Consider the following 17,608-nt stretch of genomic DNA (forward strand, 5'->3'; position numbering starts at 1 on the left):
GATGCCCTAGATCCTATGACTCCTTTGTGACAAGGTATCACATTAAAAAGGCAGACCACAGAAACTTACATTTGTGGAAAACTGCAGGTATGGATCTTTCCAAACTGGAACCCTGGAAACACACACCCAGGGCTTCCCTATTATTTCTACATAATTCTTCTACTACCACAGCTCAAGGAATGGGCCATTGGAGACTCAACATATTAGATGCAGGAACTCTGCACAAAAGACCCCAATTTCATGAGGATTTCCATAATGTGGAAATCCTGTGAAATCAAACAATGCAGCCTAACAGCACGCATTATTCATAGAAGAGGATAGGATGAGTACAGCAAATTCTTCACAGCCTACTACAAGGTGACATCTGTCAACACCCCTCCTTCCCCATGGTGATGCCCGACCTTAGTCTGCCTACAAGACATAATTGCATCTAGGATCCGGAAGATCTCACTTACCTTCAAACTGGATAAAGGAGAGCTTTTGGCTTTTTGTACACATTATGCTGGCCCTCTTAGCATATAAATTCCTTATGATTATTTTGGGCTTGCTTAATAAACTTCATTTTAAAAAGAATTATGACAATGAGCTCCAGAGACTCCTATCACATCAGAAGGAACAAACTGCTATATATGATTCTGGCAGACACAAATGTGTAAACTGTGATTAAAGAAACTTCTTCAGGAAATGTTTCCTCTCCATGATGACACCTCAGGCCAGGAATATTGTGTTCCAGATTTTTGGTTCTGCCTCACAACATCATTGCCATTTTTGTCAGAAGAGAGGGTTTATATACATTGGTCATACACCAGAGATGGATTCCTCTGGAGATTCACCAGACTTCCTGACACTTTTTATTCATCATTTATTTTTTCATGATATTAACATACAAAAAACTGAGAAACAAAATTGGAAGCTAATTGTTAAGCTTTTTCACTAATTAAAGAAATACCCACATGCTCCTCCTTGACAATGACTGAGTTAGGATGATGCTCTACTATGATTTGCTTAGCTCAGAATCCTACACCTCAAACTCTGATAGGCACCCATTAACATTTTTATTTGAAAGTGATTGCACATCCTGTTATTTCTAAATGTGTTTTTCAACTTGGTACATAACAAACTTGGACAAAATATAAATTTGGGAAAATAAGTATATACCAAAGGGACCATGGCAATATCCAGTGAGCTACACTGTTTTGACCATTTTGCTTAATAATTTTTTTGTTTTAGTGTCTGAGATTTATTTTCCTGCACTTATTTGTCAATTAGGAATTGGAATATTTATTGTATGCATTCTCCTTTTCCTGTTGTGGCCCAAATTTGCAAACTGCTGTGAAATTGTTAATAAACTCTGATATATGGTCCCCATCAGGACTGTGTGTGACTCAAGGACAAGGGAATAGAATTTAATGAGCATAGCAAAAAAAGGGGGGGGCTTTTAAATATATAAAAGTAGCTTAATCAGGAACCCCATTCCACCCAAGGCTGTACTAATAACCAGAACCCAGTGACATCACTCACTCAAGATAACCAGACAAAGTCCTAGAACCCCATAATACTCACCAAACAGTATATAAGCAGAGATCAAGAGCAATGCTCTGCTCTGCACATCTGGAGAGACATGACCTTGATCTGAACAGCAGCTAGAGCATTTCCCCCAAATCCTGACCCTCAAATCAGAGAATTCTGTTAGAGACTGGACCTGAATTTAAAGTGTGAAATTTGTGTGATGACCATCAGCTTAATAAAATATAACTTTTATTATGCTAATGATGCATACCTACCTTTTTGCTGATAAAAGTTAGGATCATTTTCCGATGATTGATGATTAGATATAAATCTGCATCAGAATGAGGAAAAAAAACTTTTCCAAACCAAATGCAAGATAACAGATTTTTAAAGAAACAGTGTACAACTTATATTATGTATCTAAAGCAACTTGTTTTGCTCTAATTGTTTTATAGGTCCAAGCACTTTTGAAAACAAATTTAGCACTGTTTTTATGTGTATGTTTGTGTTTGTGAGAATGTCTTTCATGTATGTACAGGTGATACACCAGAAAAGAGGATAGTACAACCCCTGGACCTGGAATAGCAAGTGGTTATGATGTTCCCAACTTGGGCACTGGGATCTGAACTCAAGTCATGCCCAAAAAGAATATGTGCTGAAATAAAAGGGGTACATGAAGGGCTGTAGAGCCATAGTAGGCTTTGGAGGAGATCACTACCATTTGCAGAGAGAGCTCTAGAGCATGGGACTGTTCTGTTTGGAAGAAATATCAATAGCCTAACAAGACCTATAATACTTTTTATCCAATAATCTAAGCCTTTCACAGATTAACACCAGCAAAACCTAAATAAATGAAGTAAATAAATGGTATTTGGGAACATGATGAGTCAATATTAAGATATATATGGTTAATTTGCTCCATAAACTGAATATAATTTGTGGTGATACTGTGTTCCCCAAAATATTGTGCACCCTAATAAACTTATCTGGGGTCAGAGAACAGAACAGCCACCAGATACAGAGGCCAGAAAATGGTGGCACACAGGCCTTTAATCCTATCACTTGGGAGGCAAAGATCTATCCAAATCTCTGTGAGTTCAAGGCCACCCTGGAAACAGCCAGGAATGGTGACTCATGCCTTTAATCCCAGAAAGTGATGGCAGAAAGCAGAACGGTATATAAGGCATGAAGCCCAGGAACTAGAGTGGTTAAGCGTTCAGGCTTTGAGAAGCAGTTCAGCTGAGATCTACTTGGATGAGGACTCAGAGGCTTCCAGTCTGAGGAAACAGGATCAGCTGAGGAATTGGCAAGACCCTTTAGAATTCATGCTGTAACAATCTAATGACAATGTCTAACAATTCATAACAGAAAAGCTGATTCCAAAGCTACATGCAAAATGGAAACACTCACAATGCTCAATGGGATTATTAAAAAATAGTACACACATTGACAAAATGTGATTTCTATATTTACCATGAGAACTACGATAACCAAGAATGTGTATAATATTTGTAAAAGAATAAAGGGGATGGAGAGAATAAGCCAAGAACAAAAGAAAAAAATATAGTCAAGTTTTAATCAAAAGTCCAAAGGAAACTCAGCCAGGAGTTTCTTGATCTTGCTACCCAGCTACCTATGATTCTATATGTATAGAAATGTAATAAACATAGACTTCACAACTCCCAGAAAATTAACTAAAACTGATCCTTAAACTATTACGTTTCTGACCCTCCAGCTACAATATTTCTTACAAACAGAAAGGCTCATGCTCTAGAGCTATTTCTGCAAATGGCAGCGATTTCCTCTAGAGCCTACTATGGCTCTACAGTCCCTCCTGCACCCCTTTTGTTTCAGGCAAATGCAACACCAATGATGTCTAGTCATAAAACAATGTACAAGAATAATTTAATGTCTGTTTCCTGCCACGTGGATTATGATACCCAATATGGCATCTGCCCTATCCCCCTGCCCAATTCCATGCACATTTGAGATACCTCTGCAGCTCAGAAACTCCTATTGTGCACTGGAACTGAACTTCTCTAAATCACACCACTGTGGCTGCTGGGAGTGTGAAGGCAATACAGACGCCATCTTAGGGTAGGGCCACCATCTAAGACCACCCGCTGTACTCAGTTCCAGGAAGGACCTCAGGAATGTGCCATGACAACTCAAACAGATACAGAGCAGAATGCTCCTGCAGACATTCTGTCTGCGGTTTATGGCCCTTGAAGATATCGAGATAATCCTGCTGAACAGTCCAGATAATCCTGTTCAACAGGTTGTGGTTCCCCGCCAAAAGTCTAACCCAATGTTTTTTGGGGTTTTTTGTTTGTTTGTTTTGTTTTGTTTTGTTTTTGTTTTTTTGGTTTTTCGAGACAGGGTTTCTCTGTGTAGCTTTGGTAGCCCAGGCTGGCCTCGAACTCACAGAGATCCGCCTGGCTCTGCCTCCGAGTGCTGGGATTAAAGGCATGCTCCACCACCGCCCAACTTCTGCTATGGCTTGCTCTGACCCACATGAAAGTCTCCTCCTGATTTAAGGTAAATTCCACAAGGAGACACAGCCTAGGTCAGGTGGACTTTAAGTAATAGCTTGACACAATGTAGCTCAGACCCTCCTTTCTTACAGCCTTACTAACTTTATAGACCTCTAACTCCTTACCTATTTCTAGGAATATTTAGATAACTTTCTGTGCTGACAGCTATGCTCAGCCAGAACCCCAGTTCAAGCCTCCCTATAATTATCATCAATGGCAGCATCCAGCCAGGTCCATCCCCAGTTGGAGGAAAGTACCTTATCAGAGATACCTCTGTATTCTCTAAAAGCAGACTTAAGCATCCAGGCTACCTGTTTGAGAAGGCCTGGCAGATGTGCCAATTAAGCTTACCTTCCTCCTTTCCCAAACCTTACCTCTAGTTCCATATCTCCCTTTAACTATCACCAGAGGCATCTAGCTGTACACAGGTTGCCTAGCGACCGAGCACACTTTCCCCACCACCACCCTGCAGATAAACAGCAGATAGCTTGGACAGATAGGAGCCAGAGGAAAAAAGAAGGCAGTTTTATTTTCTCTCATTGACCTAGCAACTTATAGATTCTTAACATTTTCTACCAATCACATTTAAGACTATAGCTGAGCACATAAGAACCCTCTTTTTAGATAGTACCTGAATTTAGCCTTTAGTTAATTCATTTCCCTGTTAGTCACTTCCCTTCTGGGTTGCAAACGATAATTAATGGTTACTGCCTCTCTGTAATTCTTATCACCCCTCCGTTTGACCCTGGAAGCCTGGCTTTGCACTGCTAAGGGAATACTGCTTGTAAGTGTGTATATACCGGGACTCCCAGGGCAAGGGAGGATGGAGAAAAGAGAATGGAAGAACCAGATGAGTAAGAACTTGAGAGGAACAAACTGAGATGGGGAAGAACTAGATTGAAGGGCTAGCAGAGAGTACTAGAGGAACGAGATGGAAGATGAGGAAGAGCCAGATGGGGAAGTCCTAGCTGGGTAAGAACAAGATGAAAAGGACCTAGGTGAGGCAGAATTAAGACGAGAGAATTAAGATAGAACTTAGAGGGAGCAGTAGATAAGTATAGAGAGAAGTCAGGCAAGAAAGGAGCTAGGCACGAGAATAGAACTGAAGCTGTGTAGATAGGATGTTATACCAGAGGAATTAAAGCAAGTGGACTATAGAGCTGGGTGGGCTGAGATTCTATTTCCCGAAAATAGTCCTCGCCGTTAGTAGTTCTCTCTCCTGAGCGAGCCCCTGGGATGTGTAATATTAAGGCTGGTCCCTCTAATATTATACAAGAGGTGACATTGATCTAAATCAGTAGTTCTCAACCTTCCTAATGCTGTGACCCTTTAATACAGTTCCTCATGTTGTGGTGAATACCTCTCAATGGTAAAATTATCTTCACTGCTACTTCATAACTGTAATTTTGCTGCTGTTATGAATTGTAATATAAATATCTATGTTTTCCGATGGTTTTAGGCCACTTCTGTGATAGGGTCATTTGATCCCCCCAAAGGGACCACCACCCACCAAGTTGACAACCACTGCTTTAAACTAATATCAGTAAATAAATAAATAGGAGTTAGGAAGAAAAACAAGATGAAATTCTTAAAGACTGGGAAATATTGAAAAATAGAAACAAAGCTGGGTGTTGGTGGCACATGCCTTTGATCCAAGCACTTGGGAGGCAAAGCCAGGCAGATCTCTGTGAGTTCGAGGCCAGCCTGGTCCACAGTGAGCTCCAGGACAGGCACCAAAACTACACAGAAAAACCCTGTCTCCCCCACCCAAAAAAAAGAAACAAACAAACAAACAGAGACTATAGCAGTAATGCATTTAAAGAAATGAAATTTTAAAAATGATACCAATAGCTGATACCTATAGCTGCTGGGAGTGCTGTAAACTGACCTAGACTTACAGCCAATGGTCTGTGTCTCAAACCACTGAGATAACTCAACTGTGTCAACTAGTACTGCACATATCTACACAGGAGAGCTCCCTAAGTGGAAATTGAGTACTTGGTGGTTCAAACTACGCTCCCTAAATTGTACACCCATGAATTGTTTGTCTTCATTCACATGGAAGGAATTAATAAACACTGGGAAATTACACAGTCACTCACCCTGCCCTATCAGGTCCTTCATTATAATGGAGAGCCCTGCAGCTCACTGCCTTAAACTTCAGTCTGTGATCTGGCTATTGCCTAGTCTGTTTCTCCCTGCAGTGTGCACAGTACACTGTTCCTCCTCTTCTGGTCTGAAGGGAGAAGCCAAGCTCCACACACAAATCCTTTTCCTGTCGCTGCAATGTGACTCAAACTGGTAATTTTAGAACTCTGTGGTGCTATAGGCCTGTAAACCAAGAATTTAGGGTTGTTAGTCAGGACAGCAAGGGCAATGCCCTGTGAGGCTACAGACAGGGTTCAAGTCCACCTCAATCTTACATTGGAGACTTTTACTCAAAACCACTTTTCAAAAAGAATGGAGATGCAGCTGTTCTAGCTGTTCTATATCTTTGTTCTATATCTTTATGTCTTTATGGCACACCAGGACTTAATGTTGGTCCCCTGAGCAGCAAGGTAGAAGCCTGTTCTTCGCTGGGGGGGGGGGGGGTGGGAGTTGATGGGGATTGGGGGGAGGATTGGCTGGTTATAATTTAAGGCTGTCTCCTTTGTTATGGGAATTGTAGTTTAACGCCCAGTTAGTCCTGGTGAACAAACACACACATTTTACCACATTAATCTGTAACAGGCATGGTTTCCATCCTAGTTATCTTTGGGGTATTTGGGAGGCAGTCCTCCCTTTGCTAAGTTCTACTTTGTGTGACTTAATGTCTCCTAAGAGTTGGTAAATCCTTACACCATTAATTCAATTCCATCAATTCTACTTGGTTTTTATTTTGTTTTGGAGGGGGGCATAGGGGGTGGGGGTTCGAGGCACAGTTTCTCTGTGTAGCTTTTGGAGCCTGTCCTGGAACTCACAGAGACCACAGCCCAGCCTAATTCTACTTTTCTACATCACAGTTTAACAGTGATTAACTCTGGATGGATCCTAAACCTAAATGTTACATGTTAAAAGTGCACAACTTCTGGAAGATACTAGAGAGACCAGGGCTCTCCGAGTCTGGCAAATCTGCTTTCCATAGTGGCAATATAGGCACCACAGGTGCCAGCATTTCACAGTGATGTCCACAACACGGGTATTCCTAAGCACAGTCCCGCTCCCAATACCCTGCACAGACAGCCCACAGCGTGAAGTTATTCACAGGTTGCCGCGCTGGCCCTGGGAGTTACGAGGACCACGCAGCACCGAGCAGGACTACAGCAGGACCTCCTACTCAGCCATGGGAAACCCTACCACATCGGCTCACCCGGCTCAGCCGACCGGTCCTCCCAAACTGGGGCCCCTACTCACCATGGCCGACCACTCCTCCCAGCCTGGGACACCAGCCCCTCGCACACCACCAAGCCGACTCTGTGATCAACCGCACTTCGCTCCCACAGCCGAGCTCAGCAGAGGAAATAAGCCTAGCGCCCGGAAGAACCCTCCAGTCAGGCTCTGATTGGTTAGTGAGGCCTGAGTGACAGGACCTGATGAGCGGAAAGGACACAGCAGGGGTTCCCAGTCTCTAGCTTCCACCTGAAGCTCACGTCTGTGCCAGATTTACTGGTGATAGTCAACAGTAAATATCTCATTAATGTAAACCAAGACATTCAGTTTTAAAAGGAAGTATACAAATTCAAAAGGAGGCTAATCTTAAGACAGTGTTGCACAAGAGGAACATAGAGCATTTTAGTCGAAGTCCACCGCAGTATTGGGACTGATAACCAGAGCTCCAAGTGTGGAAAAAGTTGAATTCTCAGGACCTGAAGCAATCCCTTCCCAAGAACTGACCCCAGAACTTTACCAGCTCTCCCAAGTATGTTCCTGGTTTTACAGAACGAGCTCTGCTTTTTGCTCTAAACATCAGGGCCTTAGAGAAAGCCCCCAAGGTCTAGGCAGGTTGCCAAACAGAGTTATGTCTGCCTATTTAAATAGTATACAGTAGTTAAAAGGACCAAACTGGTGTAAAACTGACCATCTGGGTGTTTGATAATGATTCTTGGAGCCTATTCTAATGTGCTTAGAGAGGATAAAAGAAATATTTCTCCCCTTTCCCTACAAGGTCAATGGGGTCCCTGGAGACTAAGGCCATTGATCACTGTCTTGATGGAGACCCCACTCAATAAATTTGAAACATAGTCCAGTCTACAAAAGGGAGGGCCAATGTGGGGAAGATTCTCTCAAGGCTTCAAAGGAAGCCACAGTACATAAAGCGAAGCCTTTGACTCATCCTCACATTGATGGACAACTGGTAAAAAGAAAGGCTGGAAGAGTCTGAGGTTCCCCTGAAGCCCAATGAGCCCTGAGGACTAGTTGCTCAACTGGCCTTCACAGCACAGAAAGAAAGATTAATTTTGGCTACTTGCATGGTCAGGAGGAAAGTTTAACCAAAGACTAAGAGAATTGGTAAAACCCAAGGGATTACACTCCACAGACATTTGACAAAGTCTACATGAGATGTTATTTAGACAACCAATCTCACTAATATATTCTTCTTCACCAAAAGATGTTGCCCAGAGGTGAGATGTCAAACATTGTCTCACTGAGCACCTGCCAACAGCCAAGGAAGATAGACTTATGATTGTTTTAACCCAAAATTAAATGATGCTAAATACCTCTTCTCTCCCTATCTAGAAGCCACATGGGAAAGGCACCATGATGATGAAACAGGGTGTGAAAGCTGATTGTGGACTCATCACTCTGGAGACCAACACTAGAGATCGAAAGGAAAGATCTAATAGATGGAGGCTATTGTGAGGCCATCAAGAATGTCTTATGGACTTTGATATTTTCTAGACAACAGTGAAGGAATTCTTTTCTCCTGTACATCTGAGAGTTTGTTCTTTATGGGAGGCCCTCTAGAAGGGTGTCTCAATACTGCCACCTGATAGCCCAAATTCAGCTGGAAGAATGCACATCAGTCATTGCTCCAATCCCATAATGGCAGTTAGGGTTACCTCTTCAGAGGGAGGTGGGATAAGTATCAGAGGTAGAAATCAACTAGACAGTTTAGTAAAAGGACACACACACCCCAAAAAAAAGTAACCAGTTGCTTTCTTGACTAACAGCCAGAAGTGTCACTGGGAATCTAGCAGTTTCACCCTTGCCAGAGGTCCCAGATGCCAAAAGTGTTTTGGGAGCTGGGATCTCTGACGCTAAGTGATTCTGGGGGCCATAGGAAGGAGGATAGTTAAAAGTAGTAATGAAAGCCTGTTAACAGGAAAAGGTCAAGAGACCAGAAATCTTTCCTAGGTGCAGACCTAACATTTCAATGGAGACAGGTCAATCTCCTGGCCAAGGAACCTGGTCTGTGAAGCCCAAGAAATGGCCACTTGGGATATTTATAGATCACCTATAGTTGATTAACTGACTGTGCATTGGTAATTGAAACTGCAGAAAAAACTGGAAAACTTACAAGCTCCTTCCGGCCCCTACCTTTCTGTACTGACTATAACAGCTTATAGTGTGTGAACAATGAATTCCCGTTCTTACACAAGCACCTCTGCATCACCACCCCCTATAAAAGCCTGGGCTGTATTAGGACACTCATTCCTCTGTCTCTTTTTCCTCCTCACTGACCAGTCAGGGCCAATCCTGGAATGACTGACACACATGTCTTCACAGAACTGGATGGCAGAGACAGGATTGGTGTTCAAAACAATTCTCAATTACATAGTGTGAGGCAAGCATGAGTTATAAGAGACATTGGTCCAAACAGAAATAAATGAATAATAACGTTGGGAAAAAATGGAATAAAGTTCTTAATGACTGGGAAACATTGGAGAACAGGAACAAATAGTGATTGGAGCAGTGAGCCTTGCACAGAAAATGAAATTTAAAAGTGATGTCAATATTTGACTTTTTAAAAAGATAAAAATAATTGAGCTGGGTGGTGGTGGTGCACGCCTTTAATCCCAGCACTCGGGAGGCAGAGGCAGGTGGATCTCTGTGAGTTTGAGGCCAGCCTGGGCTACAGAGTGAATTCCATGAAAGGTGCAAAGCTACACAGAGAAACCCTGTATCGAAAAACCAAAAAAAAAAAAAAAAAGAAAGAAAGAAAAGAAAAGAAAAGAAAAAGGAAAAACTCTTAGCTATACTGACTTTGAAAAAAAGAGCAGGTGCTTCCCAGTAGAGGGAATACCATTAACAAGGTACTGTTTGGCCTTGCCACCAAACAAGGACAGTGAAGGAACACAAGGGACTTACTTCAACAGCTAACATTTTGCTTAAAAACTTGTTCTGGAAATATCTTTGGGATATAAATCTCCCCTCTACCTAATAGCTGGACTTGCAGTGTCCTTTCCCTATATAAATTGTTCAAAGTGTAACCTGGTACCCGGACCTGAAAGAGATTTAAGGATGACAGGCTATGTGGAATGCATAGACCTAAGGAGAACACAAGCTAGCAAAATCTATTCCAGACCAGCTCCTCTTTGAGCACTAGCCAGACTCAAATGCGCACTATTATTAAAGAGATTTTCTTTACTAGTCTATGTGTGCAGTGTGAATTCTCCTTGGGAAGACATACTAATTCTAGAACAGCTGCATCCCCAGTCTTTTTGAAAATTAGTTTTGAGTCAAGGTCTCCTATGTTGATTGAGGTGGACTTGAACCCTGTCTGCATCCCTACAGGGCTTTGCCCTGGCTGTCCTCCTGACTAAACACCCTAAATCCTTGGACTACAGGTCTGTAGCCCCACAGAGCTCTAAAATGACCAATTTGAGTCTCATAGTGGAGTCTTTGCAATAACAGGAAAAGGATTTGTGTGTAGAGCATGGCTTCTCCCTTCTGACCAGGAGAGGAGGAACAGTGTACTGTGCATACTGCAGGTGGAAACAGACTAGACAATAGCCAGATCACAGGCTAAAGTTTAAGACAGTGAGCTGCAGGGCTCTCCATTATAAAGAAGGACCCGCTGTGTCAGAGTGACTTTCTGTGTAATTTGCCCGGATGAATTAATTCATGCCATGGGACTAAAGGCAGACCAAATAGTGTGTACCATTTGGAGATGTTAGCTTGAGCCAGTTAGTATTCAGTTTTCCTTTGGGCAAGATTTGTATACAGTTATGTGCAAACATTGTTGACAAAATCAATGTTGATCGGAGGATTGACAAAGGACCTTTGGCTCCGCATCTGACCACTGGTTCCAGCTCTTCCCTAGGGAGGATCCGCCACACTAGCTTCTGAGGCTCACTCAGTGCTCGCTCCTCCCTGTGTGGGGACAGTGGCCGCTTGTGTACCATGTAGTGGCATCTGGGCTCACCTGTCCTCCCTCACAGTTCCCAGCAGCGATGTTCACACTGCAGCACTGGGTCCGCTCTCAAATCCCTCAGCAGAGCAGCTAAGCCAGAGAGCCTTCCATCCCATCTGACTGTGGGTGGGATCCTCCCGGAGACCTTGATTGGCTAGTGAGGCCTGAGTGAGCAGAACAAATCTCATGAGAGAGGGTGCACTGAAGGGTAGGGCACTATAGTTCTGAGCCCTGGCTTCAACCCCAGGCACAGACCTGTTCCAGAGCTGCAGAGATTGATATCACAGTAGAACTCCTCCCGGCCTCCAATAGCTGACCCCCACTGTCTTTCTGCACTCTATATGCACTTCCCCTTCTTCCTCCCGGGTACAGGGAAAAGATTTGTTTATAGTTATTTTCTTATTTACATTAATTAATTATGTATGTATGTGTACATGGATGTGTGCACTCCAACACACAAGTGCACACCCATGTACACATTCCAAAATGTGCATGTGGAGAACCTTGGACAACTTGTGGTAGTCAGTACTTCTGTTCCACCATCTGGATCCCAGGACTTGAATTCAGGTTGTCAGGTTTGGCAGCAAGCACCTTTGCCCACTGAACCACTTCATTAACCCCTCCACACTGAAATTTACTTTATGTGATCTCATTGTGAGCTCATTCTTGGAGGGAAGATGTCTTTATGATATTTGTTTGTTTTTGGCTTTTGGGGGGCTTTTTTTTCTCTGTGTAGATTTGGCTGCCCTAGAACTACTTCTGTACACCAGGCTGGCCTCCAACTCAGAGATATGCCTGCCCCTGCTTCCTAAGTGCTGGGATTTGAGGATTGGGCTAGCCATAACTTCTGTTCTTATCTGCCTGGTTACTCAGCTTTCTTAATTTGTCACATTCTCTTGATGTGTAAAGTTGGATCTTGCACTTTGCACCCAGAAGAGACACCATAGTGTCTGCAATGGCATGCTCATCTTGGTTGCCAATTACTAAAAATTGTATTTTGGAACCAAAGATTTCTTTCTACTTTTATTTAGCCTGGAGATATTTATGTAGACCAGGATGTTCTACTCCCTGATAGCTGCCCACCTCTCTGACCTCCTCTTGAGTTCTCAGACTAATATTAGACACTCCCAGGGCAAACAGTTCCTTTCTTGTTTGTGGTACCACAACCATAAAAAAATAAACTTATTAGCTCATTATAAAATATTCCATTCATTCATAAAATTCAGGATAGTGACTGAATTTCTATCACAGCATCTGACATGGCTTGTAAACTAAGAACTTTTAGCTGGGTATTTGGAAGACAGTGTCCCATTGGACAAGACAGAAGACACTGGCCTGAGTTGTCCAATGATATTCAGTGTCCTGAGTTCCTTGGCATTTTCATGGGTCTCTTTTGCCAGGATAGACTGTGAGCATGGATCTCACTGAAGAACATGGGTCCCTTTCCTTTATGACTAAGGTTGGATTTTTTTTGAGAGAGGAAATGTGCTTGTGGTGAGGGTGACTCAGGTCTACCCCCACCCTCAGATTTGGGACAGATGAAGGCAACTGTGGGAGAAAACTGCTCCGGTACACTAAATTCTTACTCTCTCAAAATGGCACCCCACACCTGGTATGCAGGTCCTCACTTCCTCATGACAGGCACAGAACAACCTTTCGTCAGAAGAGGTTACAGCAACATGGCCATTCCGTTTCCCTACATGTTAAGTGGGACCACCATCCCCTGCTAAGTGGAGATCATCCTTATACACAGCACAGAGCTGTGATCTGAATGCACATGGTATTTTAGGCCCTGTCATTATTATGAATTAGAAGTTGGCACAGGGCCTTATTCTATTGTACTATGTTGTGTTGAAGACTTTTGTTGATACTTATTAATGTAAAGGCATTAGAATAAAAAAACTGCCAGATGGTGGTAGCACATGTCTTTAATCCCAGCACTGGGGAGGCAGAGACAGATGGATCTCTGAGTTCAAAGCCAGCTTGATATACAGAGTGAGTTCCAAGACAGCCAAGGGTACACAGAAAAACTCTGTCTCAAAAAACAAGAGAGCCGGGCAGTGGTGGTGCACGCCTTTAATCCCGGTGTTTAGGAGGCAGAGGCAGGCGGATCTCTGTGAGTTCGAGGCCAGCCTGGTCTCCTAAGCGAGTTCCAGGAAAGGCGCAAAAAAGCTACCCAGAGCAAGCCTGTCTCGAAAAACAAAAAACAAAACAAACAAACAAACAAACAAAAAAACCCAGGTGAAAGAGAGAGAGAGAAGGAAAAACAAAGGCAGAGGTAAATCATTTTTGTGTGCAGGTAGTATGATAACATTTATGAAAACCCCAAGGATGTCAATGAAAAAGCCATTATCAACATTAAGGAAAAATTTCAAGCTGATTGACCATCAATTATACATGAATTGTGGAAAAATAATTAAACAAAAGCATATGCTAGTGAATACTGAACAAAATTACTGCCTGTATGTAGTGGGTAGCCATTCCAGCCTTGACATTGAGGCTTCGGTAATGGTCACGCCTACAAGGCGGGGCTGAGAGAGGACGCTGAAGACCCAGGATAAAGAGGAGAGGCCTCTCTTGGTTCCTGGACCCTGGATGCTGGAGGTAGACCGAGCAGAGTTCTCCAGAGAAACACCGCTGGACTGCGCCATACCTTTGCCAGACCCTGTACTTATCCCTTCATTTGTAAGTTACCCCACAAAATAAACCTCCCTTTTAACTACGTGGAGTGGCCTTAATAATTTCACCAATAAGCCACAAACTGAAACGATGAAATTTGTTCAGCAGTGCATAGAAAGAGAAAATATGAAAGCGAAATGATCCAGGCTCAGAAAGGCAAATGAAACACCTTCTCTCTCTCATATGCCTAGCTGCTACTTCCCTTACCTGTGTAGTCCCTTTAGCATCAAAGATGCCTCAGTCCCTCATAGCTGGAAAAAAATATCCCAGTTCCTCATAGTTGGACAACAGTTCCCTTTGGAATTATTTTCTCTCTGAGCAGGCATTTGATCCCACAGAAGGACATGGCTTAGTCAGGCAGTGAATATTTGCTGAATTTGAGGAGAAGAGAGATCTCCCACACAGTTGTGTTGAGTGTTCTGGAGGAACAGAGTTTGTAGGGAGGGCCAGTTCCCTTAACAAGCACAATGGTTTGGCTGCTGTCACCTGAGTCGCTCCAGGCCTGCTCTCCTGTGGGGGTGGGTCAGCCATTTCTTCGGGATCTCACACTGTGTCTGTCCAGGACTGAGAGGATAACCTATGGAGATCAGGTACCTCTGCTCTTGGCTCCTTGGTGTACCCAGACTCTCCACAGTCTCTTTCAAACCCCCCTGCTTTCCTCCTTTCTGCTTTGTGTTCATCCTCATCTGTCTCTCTAGTGAAAGGGAAGACTTCCCTTAGCAGGGGATCTGGGGTTTGCTGTCCTTGTTCTGCCTTAAGAATTTCAAAGTCTGTCTTTCTTTCTCTTTTAGCAAAGATGGACATGTTCTGAGAGAGTCCACTTGCTGTGGACTGAGGAGGATGTCAGGACTCTGGGCTGAGCAGCCCTCCAGGAAACTGTCCTTGGTGGTGGAGTTAGAGGTTCTCAGCTAGTTCTCCTCTGTTTTTGGTAAGGTCCTCTCCTATCTGGATTCTAGGGATCTCTCACTAAGGAATTGTTTTAACAATATTTTTTATTATTTAAATTAAACTTTAAATTTAAAGATATTTTGATAATATTTTCTTTCCCCAAGTGTTTTCAGATCCTTTTCCCCTTCATACCCACTCAACCTTAAGGCCTTTTTCAAAAAAACGAACAAAAACTCAAAACAATAAAGCCACTCTAAACTAAAAATAAATAAACAAATAAAACCACACATGCAAAAATAAAAACAAAAACAAAAACCTACAAACTGTAACCAAATAAAAGCACACACCCACACACAAATAAAAAACAAAAAGAACAAACAAAAAAAAATTGTGGAGTCCATTATGTGTTGATCAATGACTCCTGAATATGAGGCCTGTCCTGGAGTGGCTGGCATACCCAGGGTCACTCTTTTAGGGAAAATTGATTTTCCCTCTTCCAACAGGTACAAGTGACAGTTCAGTTTTTAACCTTTACCCAGTGGCTAGGATTCCATTCATTCAGTCATTCATTATTAAAAATAGATCATGATAAAACAAAAACTACCACATCAAAATTGGACAAGAAAACCGACAGAGGGAAAAGAGAAGACACAAGACGCACTCATTCACACACTCAGGAATCCCATAAAAACACTAAACTGGAGCCCATAATACACACGCAGAGGACCTGGTGCAGAGCCACTCAGGCCTCCAGAATGCTGCTTCAGTCTAGGTGAGTTCATTTGAGCCCTTCTCCTGTTGATTTAGAGGGCCTGTTCTTCCGGTGTCCTCTGTCCACTCTGCTGTGACACTCTTTCTGCCTCCTCTTCTGCTAGGTTCCCTGAACTCTGAGGGGAAGGGTTTGATGGAGGCATCACATTTAGGGCTGAGTGTTCAAAGGGCTCCATCTCTCCCTCTTCCTCTGTGCAGTGTCTGGCTGTGATTCTGTACATTTGTCCCCGTCTGCTGAAGGAGGAAGCTTCTCTGATGATGAACGAACAAGGCACAGATCTATAAGGACAGCAGAATAGCCTTAGGAGTCATTTTATCACTACATTTTTGTTGTTGGTATTGTTGTTATTTATTTTTAAAGACTACTGGTATTTGGTTTTACCCTAGGTCCCTAGGCTATCTAGCCTCAGGGTCTTGGTCACAAAAGCAGTGTCGGGTATGGGTTCCATCTCATGGAGCAGGCCTTAAATGAAATCAGTTATTGGCTAGTTCCTTTCACCAGCTTTGTGGCACCATTACATTTATAGGCAGTACAGCATTGTAGATCAAAGGCTTTGTGGCTGGGCTGGTATTTACATTTTTCTTTTGGTAGCATACAGAGTACCTCCCTGTACCAAAGATGCTGGAATGTAGGAATGAAGGCTTCATGTAGGTCCAGCTCAACCTCTCCATGTTCAATGAATTGTGTAGGTGTTGTCTTTAGCAATTGGGCCTTGCTTTTTGTTTGTAGAGAAGCACCGATTGATTGTCTTGGCAACAGTGGGGGTTATTATGGGATTCTCATGAGATCCCTTTGTCCAACAACTTGATTAAATGTAAACCATAAGCTTTGTTTGGTGACAAGAATTTGGCTAGTTGGGACTCTGTCTCTCCCATTATTTGGCATATATATTTTAGGAAGTGTTGGGTTTCTAAACTACCCCACAATGTCCCTTAATTTTAGCTGTCTTTCCCCATATTCCCTCTCTCAGGGCCATATCCCCTCCCTCTCCTCATTTGCCTCATTCCAGGTTCCCCCATCCATCCATAAGTATGTATTCTATTTCCTTTTCATAAAGAAAGTTATATGTTCCCTCTAGTCCCTTACTCTATACCTACCCTCTGTGATCCTATGGATTGTAGCTTGATTATCAGTTACTTAACAGCTAATAACCACATATAAGTGACTACATACCATATTTGTCTTTCTGGGTCTGGGTTACCTCACTCAGGATCATTTTTTTTTTCTAGTTCTAACCATTTGCTTACAAATTTCATGGTGTCATTTTGTTAACAGCTGAGTAATAATCCACTCTGTAAATGGACCACAATTTCATTATACATTTACCTATACTATCCATTGACATACACTAGGTTGTTTCCAGTTTGGAGTATTATAACTAGAGCAGCAGTGAGCACGGTTAAGCAAGTGTCTTGATGGTAGGATGAAGTGTCCTTCAGATATATACCAAAGGGTATTTATTATAGCTGGATCTTGAAGTAGATTGATTCTTATCTTCCTGAGAACCCACCACACTGATTTCTATAATGACTGTATAAGTTTGCACTCCAAAGAGCAATGAATGTGTGTTCCCTTACTCCATAACTTGTTTTAGCCATTCTGATAGGTGTAAAATGGAATTTCAAAGTAGTTTTGGTTTGCATTTCCCTGATGGCTAAGAATACTGAACATTTCTTTAAGTGTTCCCAGCAATTTGTGATTCCTCTATTGGATTTTGCTGTATAGATCCATACTCCATTATTTAAATTACATTATTTGTTTTCTTGATATCTAGTTTCTTGAGTTCTTTATATAATTTGGGTATTAGTGGTCTATCAGATATGCAGCTGGTAAAATCCTTTTCCCTTTCTGTAGGCTGCCATTTGTCCAAATGGCTGTGTTTTTTGCTTTTCA

General features: G+C 42.5%; 1 protein-coding gene across 2 annotated transcripts in view; it reads right to left on the reverse strand.

Moving 5' to 3' along the window:
• Window positions 1–7,535, reverse strand: part of LOC118597719 (zinc finger protein 431-like) — a 34,747-nt gene extending 27,212 nt beyond the window's left edge. For both annotated transcript variants that reach the window (XM_036209402.1, XM_036209401.1), the window contains exon 1: window positions 7,437–7,535. In XM_036209402.1, coding sequence (XP_036065295.1) covers window positions 7,437–7,439 — 3 coding nt within the window. In that variant the 5' untranslated portion in view covers window positions 7,440–7,535. The remainder of the gene's footprint in view (window positions 1–7,436) is intronic.
• Between the last annotated feature and the right edge of the window lie 10,073 nt (window positions 7,536–17,608).

The sequence above is a fragment of the Onychomys torridus genome, chromosome 17, assembly GCF_903995425.1.
Source record: "Onychomys torridus chromosome 17, mOncTor1.1, whole genome shotgun sequence".
NCBI classification, from domain to species: domain Eukaryota; kingdom Metazoa; phylum Chordata; class Mammalia; order Rodentia; family Cricetidae; genus Onychomys; species Onychomys torridus.